A 15,789-nucleotide genomic window follows, 5' to 3' on the forward strand; every position below is an offset into this window, starting at 1 on the left:
ACCCTCACAGGGAACATTCCTTCCTAATATCCAATCTAACCCTGCTCTCTGTCAATTCAAAGCCATTCTGCCTTGTTCTGTCACAGTATGTCCTTGTAGAAAGTCCCTCTCCAGCTCTCTTGTAGGCCCCTGATCTGATAACAGTTAGGAAATACACATTTCCCAACCCGTTATTTTTTATAATAATGGTCGTATTTTTACAAAGAGCTGGGTCTGAAGCCATAGTTAGATACATGCATAGCAACCATGGGGTTAGAACATGCAACCTTTTCCAACCTATGTTTTCCATCACCTTAAATCCAACCCTGGCAATGACAAGAAATGTAAATTCAGACATACAGGGCTTATTTATGCTGGGAAACAGATTACAGAGTTGTAGAGATATTCTCTTTGTTATTTTCTCTATTAAGAGCCTTAGTGGGCTAAAATCTCCATAAAAAACCTGCACCTCAACAGCTTCTCCACATACAGCAGACATCAAAGGTAACAGCTGGCACTAGAAATGAATCAGGGTCCAACAGCTGTGCCCTGTTTTCACTTCTAGGAGTTCAAAAAGGAATAAATTCCACTGAAGACAATGAATCTACATCAATCCAAACCCACAGCCCGATACTACAATAAACATGTTCTTTCCGAGTTTCAGCTTTTCAGATACCAGCTGGTTAAGCTCCAGTGAAGTCAAATTCATTGCATTAACATAATCAAGGCATTACAAACAAAACAAACAAAAAAATTGGACAGTGTTGCAGTGAATATTTGGTCTGGCACGTGAATCTAAAAATGAATTCAATATTGAGCAAAATTTGTGGGACCAAAGAGCTGAAGAAAGAAAAGGAGCATTGAAAAAGATGGGATTTTGTCATGGCACGAAGTATTGGATAACATCAAAGGATTCAGGAATGAAGCAGTTTACTTTCAAGCACTGGTCATCACTGAATAAGGCAACCCACTTTGGAGATTCTCTGCCTTAGAGTACGAGCAAAAGTTTCCAGTAAGAACAGAAGAATGACAAAAGCAGATTTCCTCTATCCATGTATTTTGAGGCTCATACTGGCAGCAGAGGGATGGACCAAGAGCAACTAGTCAGGATCCCAAACACCCTGTGATGAGGTGGCAGGAGGACCAGGCTTGCTGGAAACAACTTGTGACAGAAGTTCAGTAATATTCCATCAATCACATGGGAAAGTATCTTATCCCAGGTTTTTGAGTCTTCACATGTAGGCTGAATATCTTTTAAGATGATAGATCCACTTCCTTATGTATGGGAGATTTCCAAACCATCCAGGCTGCAAAATCTGCTTCCCCTCAAATGATTTTGGCACTTTTGTTCCCACAAACACAGGGTTGCCAAAAAAGAGAAGGAAGACGTGGAAAGGATGAATGTAACAGCAATCTGGGCTGGGCTCCTCTGAAAAGCCTAAAGGGATGCTTGTTTCTTATTTCTGCAGCTGAGATAACCACCTTCCATGAACAGCTCAGTGCCAGAATGTGGTCCCTTTCTATGCTCAGCATGCAGGAGAGATTGTTACATCCTCTGAAGTATCCATGGAAGAAACACCATTGCTAATTCACGGCCTGTTTGACATGCTGGATGTTCTGCTTAGCTGCACTAGGTCAAAGCAGAGGTGCACTGGTGGTTTGCTTCTCCATCAGGTGAGTGATGAAAGCTGAATGTACAACCTGGCGCAGCACAACGGGCAAACTCTTCATCCCCAACACGCAGCTACTGCCCAAATCCCAGTCCTAGGCACTCCTCATTACTGGTTTACATGAAATGCTTCTCCCTGTCCTCCTCAATCAGTAACTGCCTTGTTCTCCAATGCAGGAGAGCTTACTATATCCTTATATTTTGGTGTCTTGCCCAAACAGCTGGAACAGGACTCAATATCCTCCCTCAGCATCATGTCCATCCATTATCATGATAGCAGAGCTCTCTGAAACTCCTGTCTCTCATCTTAGGATTTATTTTTGTTTCTCCTTGGTAATTTTTGAGATACTTCAAACAAAGCTGATCACTCTCTGAAGTATTTTGAATAACTCCTTGAGAACATTTACATTTATGAAATGAAAACTTGCTCTGTGGTATTGTTCACACCTTGGACAAAGCTAAACTGAGCTTTCTGATTATTTGAGGCAAGAGGAAACTTTACTATGGTATGTCCACAGAAAGCTTTATATATTACACAGGTAAATTCATTTAATTGCCATTTACACCTACTTTGTGCCTTTATCACACAGTTCTCTTTCTCTTTTTCCCCCCAAAGCCCCTTTAGTCCCCTTTGCACATAAAATTCCCTCTCCACCACAAAGGAGACTATTGAGAGGGAGTGCCGTAGCTCAAACATCACATCTTTCACTTCTGGGTCTTCCCCGGTCAGATCTGATCAGAGAGAGATTAATTTCTCTTTTAATTCACAGAAAACCACCACTGTTTCTAGTTAATCATGAACCACTCTGTTTTTACTTTCTTTCTTCCTCTCACTACAGTGTTTCCTTGCCCAGTCCTTCACCAACTAAGATAATGACTGAGACTTCATCCTATTTTTAATTGCAGTTAATTACCAAAACACTGAAAGTCTCTGTATGTGATAAACCCAAAAAACCTAAAAAAATCCATTATTCCCACAGCTTGAGCACTGGTGCCTCCTGTGTTCTGGTTGCATCAGTGAATGTATTGCTGTGATAATACCAGGAATGACTGATGACATCTCTGGCTGAAGTTAAGCACAACCAAGGGACTTTGTGCAGGAACTGAGACAATGCCCAAACCATGAGTGAACTTATTCTGCAGATGTGGTCTGACCGTTCGTGACTGTTCTTCCCATATTACCTCAAATCAGGCTTAAAAATTTAAACAAATGGTGCCCCTTCTTCTTCCCAGATGAAAGATCATTTCAATCCTTTCTGCAGAATTCAAAAATTTGACTTTTGTACTGATTTAAATGCAATACAAGGACTGTGTCTTTTATATTATTCTTTTTAACAACATGCAGAATTAACTCTATTATGCCTCGTTTCAGTGTTTAGAGTACAACCTAAGAAACACAGGGTTTATCTCTAATGGCAGAGCTGTTAATCCTCACCACACAAACAGGCAATGTGTCACAGCTGAGCACCATGGTGCTCTCATTGACATGAGCAGACACAGAGTAACTCCATCCTGTAAATCACAATCATTTAGCTTGGAAACAACCTCTAAAATCATCAAGTCCCAGGACAATGCTGGAACATGCAGGGAGATGTGCCACAAAGAAAAAGCACTCAGAATTCAAAGAATGTTGTCACTTGAAATGAAGACCCCCTAAGTTCTTTATTGCCTGCTGCAAAAAAATTTTCACCAACATGAGACACCATCAAAAAAACCCCAAAACAAAACAAAAAGCTTGGCAATATCTGCATTTTCACAGGCTGCTCGAACCAGAACAGGTAATGATATTTAGTCAAAACTCAGACTGGAGTAGTCTAGGAAGCTTTGCACTTAGACAAAGACAGAGCAAAGCCAGTCTTGGAAGGATGTGAAGTGGTTCCTTACCGATGCAGGTGCGCCCGTCGGCGTGGAGCCGGTATCCCGCCTGGCACTGGCACTGGAAGGAGCCCTGGGTGTTGACACAGACCTGCTGGCAGCCTCCATTCAGCACCTCACACTCATCCACGTCTGCAGAAGGAAGGGACATGGTGAGGAAGGATTACAAGAGAGCCCAGCACAGCCAGACCCTGGTTCTCCTGCGTGGCTCGTCCATAATGCAGCCAGGGTGCTCGGGCTGGGTTGTTGTTTACTTCACTTGAGCAGCAGAGCAAAGAAAAGCAGAATTTTACGGTATTTTTCCAAGCTCCTGCAGGCACTGCCTCTGTAGTCTCTGCCTCTGAAGTCCTTGTTAATTAGAGTGATTTGTGACATGGCTCCTTCACTGAGGCCAAGAGAAAAATACAGAGAAAGAATTAGGGTTAGATAACACACTTGAGCTTGTAGGAACTGCTGGTCAAGTATGGCTTTTGTAAAAACTTGCTGTATGAAGATTTCATTCTGCATCAGGCCTTTACTCTTATTTGTTCTTGGGGGTACAAGCAGGTACAACTGACATAAATGGAAAACAGACATGTTCTCCATCACCATTACATTTTCAACCATGGAAAGCACAGAGAGCTTAAAGAGAAAATTTTAAAAGAATGAGGAATTTGCACCACATTTTCTGTGACTCTTGTCATAGAATCATAGAATCACAGAATGGTTTGGGCTGGAAGGGACCCTAAAGCTCATCTCATTCCAACCCCCTGCCATGTGCAGGGACACCTTCCACTATCCCAGGCTGCTCCAAGCTTCATCCAACCTGGCCCTGGACACTTCTAAGGAGGGGGGGAAACATTACCCCTTGTTCTCCCTTGTGTTCACCTGAATTTTCCATAGCACCTTCTCAGATGACATCCCAGAAAAACCATGTGAGCTCCTGCTGATACCTTTTCCAAAGCTAAGCAGGTATCATTCCATATTTCAGGGGATTTTAGAGGATTACATTCAGTCCAATGAAGAGCGGAACAAGCATTAAACCAGCTTGAGAATGCTGCTGTAAAGTTTCATCTGAAAATGATGGACAATGATGGACAAAGATCAAGAACAGTTTAAGTAAATGGGTGAAGGTCTAAGACAGGCCCATAAAACTGAATTTCCAGAAGTACCACACAAGCAGTTTTTGCCCCTCTTCAGCAACGTTGTGCTACTGTAAATAGCGTTTGATTGACACGTTGACACCATTACCTTAAAAATCAACACAGGGGTCATTGGAAATAAGGGTCAATTAGTCCATTCCCTGAAAAAATTTCACCTGGCAGATGTTTGCCTAGATTTTGTCTGTCCTTTCCTTAGCAGTCCCCAGGGATGGCAACTCCACCTCCCACCATCTCCCCCAGGGGCGATGCTGGTACCAAATTATCCCAAATGCCAAAGATATCTTCCTCCCCAAGTCAAGCCTCCCTCCTGCAACAGACTTCTATAAAGAACCCCACTTTCAACACTGGACCCTCCTGCTGATTTAATTGCTCTTTAGATCACGTTCTGAAATCATCTAATGTGAGGCAAGTCCACAACTGCTCCTGTGGGGAAGGGAGTCGACGGTGAAGGGATTTGCCCCCCATATTGTGCTTGAGGAACAAGTGGTCTGGCTTTCATATTTTTGCTGTGGTTGTATCTGTTTTGCATTTGACTTTCATGGTTTACATATTTTTCAATGCTTTTATGTTTATTCCATGTTAGACAATCTAATCAAAATTTACTGAAAGAGGAAGTTTTAAATGAAACTTGGAAATGCACAACATCCCGCTCCTGAGGAAATGTATTTATGAAGTTAAATTTTAATACTTCACATGTGAATTTCCCTCACCTAAAATGAAGTCCTGGTGTTGACTGGTGTTTAAATTCAGACCATTTGCTAACATGCACAGCTTTTTGATCCTTCTGCTATATTTGTTGTTTTATTAGACTGTATACTACATACACGTCCTACTGCCCAGAGACATCTGGAATATGCCTTTTTTTAAACAGAAATTTTGCTTTTTAAAATGTAAACGATAAACAGAAAATGTTATTTACCTTGTTGAATTCCATACTGCTAAGAACCAGCCTGCTGAAAAATGCCAGGACGAAATCAAACCCAGGAAACTCTTTGTATGGAGTGCCAGAGAAATAAAACAAGCAAAAAGACTCAGAAAAATAGAACAAGGAAGCAGCTGAACCACATAGTACACCACGTTCTAGTATTTATACCTCAATAAACTCAAACACTGGGAGCTTCAATATTTTAATTTTATAGGCTACGATCATCTGGAGAATTTCTCTCATATACCAAACGCAGTTTTAAGTTCGGATATTGGCACTTACAAAGGAGAAAAAATAGTCCAGCTAATAAAAATGAGCTCAGAGTTAGTGATATTTGTTAGTCTCCATTTGGAGATTTAAAGGAGTGACTTGGTTTATGGGGGAGCTCTGCACCCAGCAGCAGCTCTTCCCTCAGCGGCATTTCCCTGGTGCTGGCACATCCCAGAGGGGCATAAAGCAGTGATATTGCTGAAAGCCAACGTCATTCAATGCAAAATAAAAGATCCTAAACCACTTGTGTACATGAACTAGACCCAGCCCTAGCCTGAGACTCCCTGCAGCAAGTGGAGGCGAGACCCAGGAGCCGAAAATGCAGCTCTGCGACGCCACATGAACAGCAAATTTGATGACAGATGATCCCTTCCAGCCCCAGACTTCCTCCACAAGATCAATATTTTAAGGATTATATGCTGAAAGATTCCTTCACATCCTACAGATAAAATCAAGAGAAATGCAAGGCACAGTCGCCTTTCCACGTCTCCTCCATCTCGAGGCCAGGAAACAGCTTCGCCCCCAGTTACAGCAGAAAAATTCCCTAATTGTTTTGTCTGGGGAGCAGTCTGCAAAGCAGACACTGCTATAAATGCTTGGACTGCATTTGAAAGTTTTAAAAGTCTAAACTATTTGGACTTTTACAAATTGCTGTACTAGTAAAGGACATATAGCAGGAAAGCAGCAGCTTCTGCTGTTGTAGATACACAAGTGGCCATTTCTTCTTCTACACAGGAATAGCTATAGAAAGATGAAATTATTCTATAATAGCAGATGAATAAAAAAATTTAAAAGTATTCTTGACATATAAAGCCCTTCCTTTGCAATTCAGGAATATCACAAGATTATGGAAGATTGTATCTGTATCTGTGATTAAATTTGGATTAGTTTCCCCTGCAGATCAAACTGGAACACCTTCCTGCTCGACTTGCTATAGTTACAACTTAGGATGCTTATCTGAATAACCTGAATTTCAAGTCACTTACAGCTTGCTTATCACAAGTCAGACTGTGATGAAAGCAACTGCATCCCCACAAGACAAAGGGAGAGCAATCCACGGAGACAAGGGGGAAAATGAGAGCTGTGTGCTGTCCCTGGGCTGTCTTGCCAAGGGGATTATGCTGCTGGGTGAACAAAGCAGAGGCAGCGTGTGGATATTCTCCTTCTCACCTTCAGAAGATTTCAGAGAGGCTTTACAGGGGGATTCCCCACTGAAGGTACCTTCCTGTGTCCTTGTTTATTCACCTTTCATCAGGAATAACCTAATACTCAGGCACACAAACAAAAGCCTGTGTGTTTCCAAGATGTAAAATATTCTACCCACCATGTTATACATCTTTTTTAGCTCTTCATGCTCCTGAGGGCTGTGCACTTGGACTGACCCTTCCTCCATCCCGACATCTCAAGTTCCAAACACAATAAAAGAGGATGCGATGTACAAATGCCCAAGCCACTGCCAGCACCCTGCCCTTTCCAAGGGCAGATCCTACAGGTGAAGTTATAGACTGTGACATCCCCCAGACCCCTGACTGAGGGCCCTGCTAATCTCCAAGGAGGTTTGTCCCTAATTGATTTGATGAACCACACTGACAACAGTCCGTTTTCCCTGCCCAAAACCTCTTTCAATACAGAGCTGTGTGACTGCTTGTTTGGTATTCACGATCATCACATCAGTGGCTTTTTTCATATCATTATTAAAATGCTCAGGAACAGCTATGATCAATCAGTTCCTCAAAAATACACAGAGAGCAGTGTTAAACATGGATAATTAGTGAACCTGCAATCCTGGCTTTTATAAAGGAACAAAAAAAGGAAGATGCTGCCAGAACAATTCTCTACTAACAGAAAGCTTTACTTTTTAGACCACTAAGAAGTGCAAACAAGATACAGAACTAAACCCCAAAAGAACAAAAAAGGAAGGAAGGACACAAGCCTCCATTTTGAGAATCCCGAATGGAGGAGAGATGATGTGCCAAAGGTATCCCAGGGATGATATTCCCACTGAGGAGGACACTGGCCAAGAGCACCATGTGACACAGGGTGACAGCAAGGTTTGCCTCTCAGGGAGCTTCCCCCAGCCAGTGGCACTTCTTCAGGGTGACAAATGAACAGGCTTTCCTTCCCTTGACTAGAAAAACATGCACAGATCAAGAAGAACTGCTCTAAGTCAGTATTTTCTGAGAGATAAGCAGAAAAAATTTCCTCTTCCCAGTGCCCAAGCACTGATGGAGAAAGAAACCAGAACTGGACAGTACCAACCTCACCATTTAGATTAGATATTATGAAAAAATTTCTTCCTGGAAGGGGTTGTAAAGCACTGGAAGAAGCTGCCTGGGGCAGTGATGGAAATGTCACCATCCCTGAAGTGTGGATATCGGCACTTGAGGACATGGTTTAATGGTGAACATGGTGGTGATGCTGGGCTGACTGCTGGACTTGATCTTGAAAGTCTTTTCCAACCTTAATGGCTGTATGATTTCAGGATTATTTATTTAATTATTAGTTGTTGGCAAAACCTCTTTGCTTTGTCAAGCAGCGAACAACATGGAGAGGCAGAGACCAAATGGTTGTGAGCATCAGCCACCCCACAATCACCAGAGACTTCATATGGATAAAAGGATTTCAGTCCAGCTGGGAGCTGATGTGAGAGCCCATTCTGGGTCCCTGCTGGCACAGTCACCTGCATGCAGGGGCCCAGACCACCACCATCACACCATCTGTGGATCTGGCCCCAATGCCTTTCACGGAAGCATAACTACACCCTTTTTACCAAATGCCTAAGAAATACTACATAAAACTGGAATGAATGACATGCAAATGTTTCTGTTTTCCAGCTACCACAATCCTCCAGCTTGCTGCAGAAAGGATGAGACCAGCAGAAGCAGGGAAACACAAACCCCTACTTGTATTTACTTAGGGAACGGTTTATGCTGATGGTTTTAAAATCAGATTATAATTAAAAAGAGTTACAGCGATTATTTATAAAAAAGATCATGACCAGAAAGAAGAAACATGGTCTAGTCTTTGCAGCATTATCTTACAATCCAGTAAAATCAGGGATTGTCCCCTCTTTACCCTGGGAGCTCTGTGGCTCACTGGTCCCCACACAGCATTGTGAGGATCAGTCAGGAATGATGGTGATAGAGAAAGAGAGGAGACTGGATCTTAAGTATAAAGTACCACAACAAGAAACATTAAGTGGCTCTACTTAAAATTATCACATGGGGATAAACTGTTCAACTCCAACACAGATTTGGAAATAAGTTCCAACAATCTGGCTCACCTCTCCCTTGCCCTGATGGGCTCCCCCAGTCTCTTCAGCTGCAGATCGTTTCGTACATCTGATATGAAAACTCTGATTGTTTGCTACTTAATGTGATATTTTAAATCAACAAAGATGCATGACAGTGCTTTGCCTTCTGTTATTTGTAACTACACTGTTACTACTCTCTTTTCTATATTCCAAAGGATGTTTAAACCTCATAAAAGTTATGAAGTGAAAATATCATATGGTCTTTCCCCGCTAATTACATGGTGGATTTTACACATTAATTTAGTGTGTTTTTCAATTCAATAATTTATATACTCACGGGAAGGAAGGGAAACAGGCTTGATGCACAGACATTCTTAAGTTGATCACAAAAGTCAAAAATTATTCTGTAAAACTGAAGATAAGCCCCTGTTATTGCTGTAAGTAGGTAAATTTATAATAGATTCAACTCACAGCTTCCTTTACATCAGAGTAGCTCAAGTCTCAAGCTTGAAAATGTCCAAAATCTGACAACCAGTGTGAATCCCCTCAGAAATGCACTCACTACTGAGCATGACATAATTTTCTCTCACAGCAGAAGTTTTGAAAAGGATCTCTCCTGTTTTACTAACACTAAAATGATTTTCATGGTTTGAAATTTTGATTGGAGGGGGTTGGAAACTCCTATTGCTAGAAAAAAATTTGGCCACCTTTTCCACAATGAAAGAAGTTTTACACTGGTATTGACTCTAGGAAGGAAAATACAAGTTTAAGGTCTGGTCTAAAACAAAGCCTAAAATTAAAAAAAAAACCTAAAAATCTGTTCATATTAATAAAAAACGTATTTTTTTTTCATTGAACCAAACTGAGCAGCAAAGATTGACAACAGCAGTTTTGGATGGCTGGGAGGTTTTAAATTGCAGAAGTCCTGGTCTAGGGCTTTTTTTTTATGCTTCACAAAATCCCACAAATATGCTACAAGCTCTTTTGAGTGGTTTTCTACAACCTGATGTTAAAACACCTCCATGAAACAGCTTTCAGCATAGATAAATGTGCTCCTGCAGAGCCAGCTGGGTCATTTTGAACTGTTAGTGCTCCCAGGCTTTTATTTTTGTTCCTCAGATATTTGTTCTGCCCTTTGCTGGCCCCTGCCACGGATTAGATGAGCATCCATTGTCTGCTCCAGCTCCAAGCCAGCCAGGTCAGCCCTGACTGCTGCAGCTTCCTCACGTTCCTCACTCACTGGTGTCCCAGGCAAGGCTGCTCCAACAGGACTAATTCATGGAATGGCTTCAGCAAACCATACCAAAAAGGAGCACATAATGCCTGGTAAGGGACTGGTTAAAAGCAAGGTTAATGATTCTTCACCCAATTTAGCCCCTGCAAACCGATTTCACAAAGAATGAGGGCCCTTGTTGGAGCAGCCAGTTTTGCACTACATTTCTTCACCCAGGATTAAGGACAAAGCAACTTTTACCAGCACCCATTCTGCAGGCACAGAATGAAGCTTTTCAAGTTATCTGGTTATCTAACTTCCCCTGAATACGGGGAAGGTAAATAATGACATTAAATTAGCACAGCCTTTTGTACCAGGTTCACTGCCTTTCAGTCCTTCCTCCAGACCTCCCTGGAGATTTGGTCACACCATGGAGAGGCATCTTCTGCCCTGTAGTTGGTACCTTGCCCTACACCTCAGATGTTTTCCCAGGTAGTTTTAAGGACTTCCAGCTGTGCCTAGGCTAGGTTTCACTTCTCTCCTTCTGGTTTCTCTCTCTCTACACATTAAACACCAAAGGATGGAAATCACGGCGCTGTGAAACACTGAAAAGCAGAGTCATCAGCTGGACCATGCATTAGGTAATAAATATTTATGTCCAGATCTGAAAGGAGATGCATCTCCAGGTGCCTGTTTTCAAAGGAAAAGGACAGAGGCATCTCCAAGGTATGGCATTTTTGACAGAGCCATGGAGCAGGAATGGCAGGAGCTGCCCCACAACCTGCTTTTGGGGAGAAGACTTCTACGAGCACTGCAAGGACAATCCACTCCATCAAGTCTAAAAGACCTAGATTTCATTTCCTGGTCTGTCACTGGCCTTACTGGAGAATAAACAGAGGAATAAATTGCCATGAGATATCATGCAACCCTGTTAGTGGGGGCCACACGTGATTGGAAAGAATGACATTGACCTGACAAAGATCCTGGTAATTTGAATTCATTGAATTTGAATTCAGGATGGGGAAGGAATATATCAAAGATGCTCTAAGACTTTTTTCTTTCTTTCTTTCTCTTTTTTTTCTAATATTGCTTTCAAGGTAAGACTGGCACAAGGCAACCACTGAAGGTGGTGACTTGTTCCTCACCAATGCCTGGACCCTGCCACCACAGTTCATTTCTCAGCTGTCTCCCAGGAAATCTCCTGGACAGAGTGATGTGAAAAGAGAAAATTGGCCAATATTTGTACTGCCCATTTCTGCTTACTCTCAGTGTCTGACATGCCACTCTCTCATGAGATATTTAACAGTGGTTTAGCTCAATAAACATCCAAGAGCCCCTCATCCACAGCTCTAAATGCAAACCATATGTTGCAGATGAAAACCCTGAAGATTATAATTAGAACTGTCCATTCAATTTAAACAAAGTCAAGAATGAAAACTATTTCAAATTCAATAAACAGGCCATTTCAAAGTGTAGACACTGTGGAGGACAAGCTTAACAACTTAATTGACAGGTAAAGCTTCATTTCTAATCCTCATTTTGATATCATCTGTAGCCTCAGGAGTCAAAACACATCACTGCTCAGTGCTCAAAATATGCAGAGAAAATGAAAATGTCAGCTGAACGAAAAAAAAGGAGAAGCATCTGTTTGATAGCTGTGTAAGCCTGTGATACATAAACTGCTTTGGAGTCAAGCAGCCCTAATTAGAGTTTCAAGGAATTCTTCATTAAATACACACACACAGAGACATATATATATATATATATATATATATATATACACACACACACACACATTTTAAGCAATTATTGAAACCAGACAATTTGCAAGAAAAGCAGGCTATAGAATTAAAGCAAGGAACATGATAATTTCACGGACAGACCTCAGACAACACTCTGATGTTTTCACACAGCCCTGAAGAAATACATTTTTCCATCTCTTCACAAAGCAGTTCTGTATGTTTTTCTCCACTCTAAGTATTTTAAACAAAAAAGAATGATCCATTCTGGGATCTCGGTGTAGTACACAGCATCCCAGCAAAGCAAAAGCCAAAAAGGAAGAGTGGTAGGGTTACCAGCCTCCACAGTGGGGTTAGACTAATAGATATTTTGGCAACTGCACCCCCTTGACGTCTCCAACTCCCATCAATATGAAACCCACACAGATGGACACAAACTCTTAGGGGAGAAGTGTGCCAGGATAAGTGAATGACCACATGAAATAACAAGGAAGTACGAGCTGAAGAACGACAAACCAGATAAAAGGGTAACTTAGGCTCCTAAAAAAACATTTACATACTGAAAAAACCCACCTTCATTAATGTTACTGTTTCCAGTAGAAAAGAGGTGAATGTACTGACTGTGAACAGGGAAGTCGGAAGGAATGTTTTAAAGACAACAATCAACATTTTATGTGATTTCTGCTTAGGAGAAAGACTTTGAGATCATCAGTATCAGCAGCTCCTGCAACACTCCTGCAAGACTTTCTGATGTGGGGCAGAACAGCAGAGAGAACATTTGTTATGTATGTATCAGTTTTTAAACACAGCTCCTCAGCACAACCCAGTTGGGCCCTGCTGTGAGGTGGGAGGGTGGCAAAGGAGGAGAGGATCTCCACAAGGAGATGTACTTAATAAATGACAGCATGATACAGCCACGTGTCCGTGTGTGCAGCTCGGATCTGAGCTGCATTAAGGAGGTTTATATGCTGGGCCACCAGCATCTTGTCTCGGCAGGATATGGAAGTTTGCAAGAGTAGTTATGGAATAAAAAGAGAAATGCCTGATGTGATGACAACACCTGGATTTTGCTAGCAGCAATATCAACGCACACTTGCTGAGCTCCGTGTCTCTACTACAGCAGAATGCAGAGGAATGTGTTTTCCACAGACAGCAGGTAAAACATGCACAAGAAAATTATAATCATGCAAACACCTCCATAATCTGGTGTTTCCAGCTTACAGTACACGTGCTGTGCTGGCTGGAAATACACATGTGATTTGTGACAAGGCTGTGCAGGACCAGGAGAACAGGAGGGCGCAGACACCGTTCAGCCACCAAGCTCCACCTCTGCCACTCTAAGCCTGAGACCACAGCACAACCTCCTCCCCCTGTCACAGCTGGCTCCTGGCACTGCTCTACAGCCAGCAGTTCATGGGGTGCCTCTTCAGGTGCCACCACAAGCATCGATCCCCCACTGGAGCCATCCCAGCTCCAGGACAATCTGCTACATAAACTGCCAGCCAGCAAAGGACAGCATTTTACACAGATTTTCTTGATCTGCTTCCTTTACATCATGTGTGACTCTGCAGAGATTCTACCAGAAGAAGAGAGAAGTGACATTAACACATCCAAAATCTGTCCATGCCACCTTCCAGAGCTGGATCCTGATTGTGAATCACAGATTGTTTGGGTTGGAAGGGACCCTGAAGATCAACCAGTTCTAATCCCCCTTCCACTAGCCCAGGTAGCTCCAAGCCCTGTCCAACCTGGCCTTGGACACTTCCAGGCATAGGGCAGCCATGAATTCTCTGGGAAAGCTGTGCCAGTGCCTCACAATCCCCACAGGGAAGAATTTCTTCTCAACATCTGATCTAAACCTGCCCTCTGTCAGTTTGAAGCCATTTCCCTCTCTCTTATCACTCCATGGCTTTGTCAAAAGTCCCTCTCCAGCCCTCTTGGAACCCTTTTAGGCACTGGAAGGGGCTCTGAGGTCTCCCCAGACACTCTTCTTCTTCAGGCTGAACCACCCCAACTCTCTCACCCTGTCTTGTAGGAATAATGTCATCAGGCACGGAAGAATTTATTTTACTTCCTTTTTTCTTCCTCTTCCTGAGATTAAAATTCACATCAAATTAATCAGTTGATTGCTCCAATTTTATTAGTTGTTTTTGAACTCCTTGGCTGACACTGAATCCCTTTTGCGACAGGAACTGTTAACAAGGTTCTCAGGTGGGCCTTTCACAGAGCTGGCATGCAACAACAGCAGGTTTACTTCAAGTTGGTCTTCTAATATATCCCAGCTAAAGCCCTCAGGTACTCCTGTAATTGAAGTTTGAGTAATCCAATATGATGTTGATCAAACTACTGATCTTTTAATAAAGCAGTGTAGCTCTCCCAGCAGTTGCTATCTCGCTGACAGTCATGTCTGGATCGCTTCCTTTGGGCCAAGGCTTTGAACAGAGAAGCTGACAGATTTCTGTTTGCCTTAGATTTTATCACAAATTGTTTTAAAGCTTTTTAAGGTTGTATCAGATGGCTCATAAAATCCACAGGCATTTCAATAATAAAAAAGAAAAAAAGAAAAAAAAGAAAAAGGGAGTTCTATTAGCTGTCCTGGTGAAGAACAGTATTAAATGCTCCCAAAGGGGAGCATAAACACCACTCAGGAGCTGTGCTCCTTCCCGTCTCCGTACCTGCCCTCAGTCCTTGCTTACGGAGCCTGTAGGCAAAGCTATGGAAAAAGCTGTAGTCACCCTGCACAATAACCTCCTCTGAAAGGCAAATGTGCACATTTTTCCCCTCATAATTTCCATTTAAAGTACGAATTTAAGGTTTTTCTAAGCCTCGCTTCTCCACACAAGAATAATTCAGCTGCAATTTGCATTTTCGATGTGCTCGAAATGAACACCAAGATGACTCATGGGCTGTTTATAAGATGCCTGTATTTGCTGGTAAATACCTTGCTACAAACAAGCTATAATTTAAGTATTCAAAAGTCTTGCTTCTGCATAAAATTACTACTATGTGTAATTTTGGAGACCCTGACCAGAGCTTCAATTTCAGGCTTGCAAAGCTCTTCCTACACAATGATTCTTAAAAGTACGAGTGGATTTTCTTCTCTTACAACAGCAATCATTGTATCTCTGTAATTGCAGAAATGATTACCTGGCTTTTAATTCACATTAGTCAGCTCCAACAATACCCTGCTTCTTTCCTTTCCTTAAAAAAAACCTAATTATTGTCAATCAGCCCACTGGAATGCTAACATTCTCCATAACCTGCCTTTCAGAGGTAGTCATAAATGCAAAAAACTAGCTAATACAAACTAATCAGAGCCCTAGAAATATCTCAAAACATATTTGTACCTCAGTCTATCATTTTTTGTCACATTATTTCCAAATACTATCTTTCATCTGGACAGTAATAGTCTTTTCATATAGTTCTATAATGCTTTTCATCCAACTCTTCACAGCTCCTATATTAATTAAAAGCATTAAGTCCCTGAGTAGTGTGACAAATACCATAATATTCCTGAACTTTAAATGTTTTCACTATCAACAGCTGATCAATAGAGATTTCTGCATCAAGTGGTTTGGACAAAGAAAACTTTCCAGGCCACTTTATTTTGCCCACGCCCAACTTTGTGCACAAACTCACAACTGCAAGACCTGGAGCTACCCACGGAGGAACGAGGGAGGGGGTGACGGTCACTGTCCCTGCACTTCCCACAAACACTCCAAGG

The 15,789-nt window shown here is 42.0% G+C and overlaps 1 protein-coding gene across 10 annotated transcripts in view; it reads right to left on the reverse strand.

Moving 5' to 3' along the window:
- Positions 1–15,789, reverse strand: part of LOC121670956 (multiple epidermal growth factor-like domains protein 6) — a 192,580-nt gene that overhangs the window by 66,660 nt on the left and 110,131 nt on the right. For all 10 annotated transcript variants that reach the window (XR_006018348.1, XR_006018347.1, XM_042041961.1 and 7 more), the window contains exon 6: positions 3,533–3,655. Coding sequence is in view for 8 of the 10 variants with exons in the window: in XM_042041961.1 (XP_041897895.1) it covers positions 3,533–3,655 (123 nt within the window). In the remaining 2 variants the exon portion in view is untranslated. The remainder of the gene's footprint in view (positions 1–3,532; positions 3,656–15,789) is intronic.

This window comes from Corvus kubaryi, unplaced genomic scaffold (genome assembly GCF_017639235.1).
Source record: "Corvus kubaryi isolate FWS band 111438036 unplaced genomic scaffold, C.kubaryi_AGA036_p1.0 37397, whole genome shotgun sequence".
NCBI classification, from domain to species: domain Eukaryota; kingdom Metazoa; phylum Chordata; class Aves; order Passeriformes; family Corvidae; genus Corvus; species Corvus kubaryi.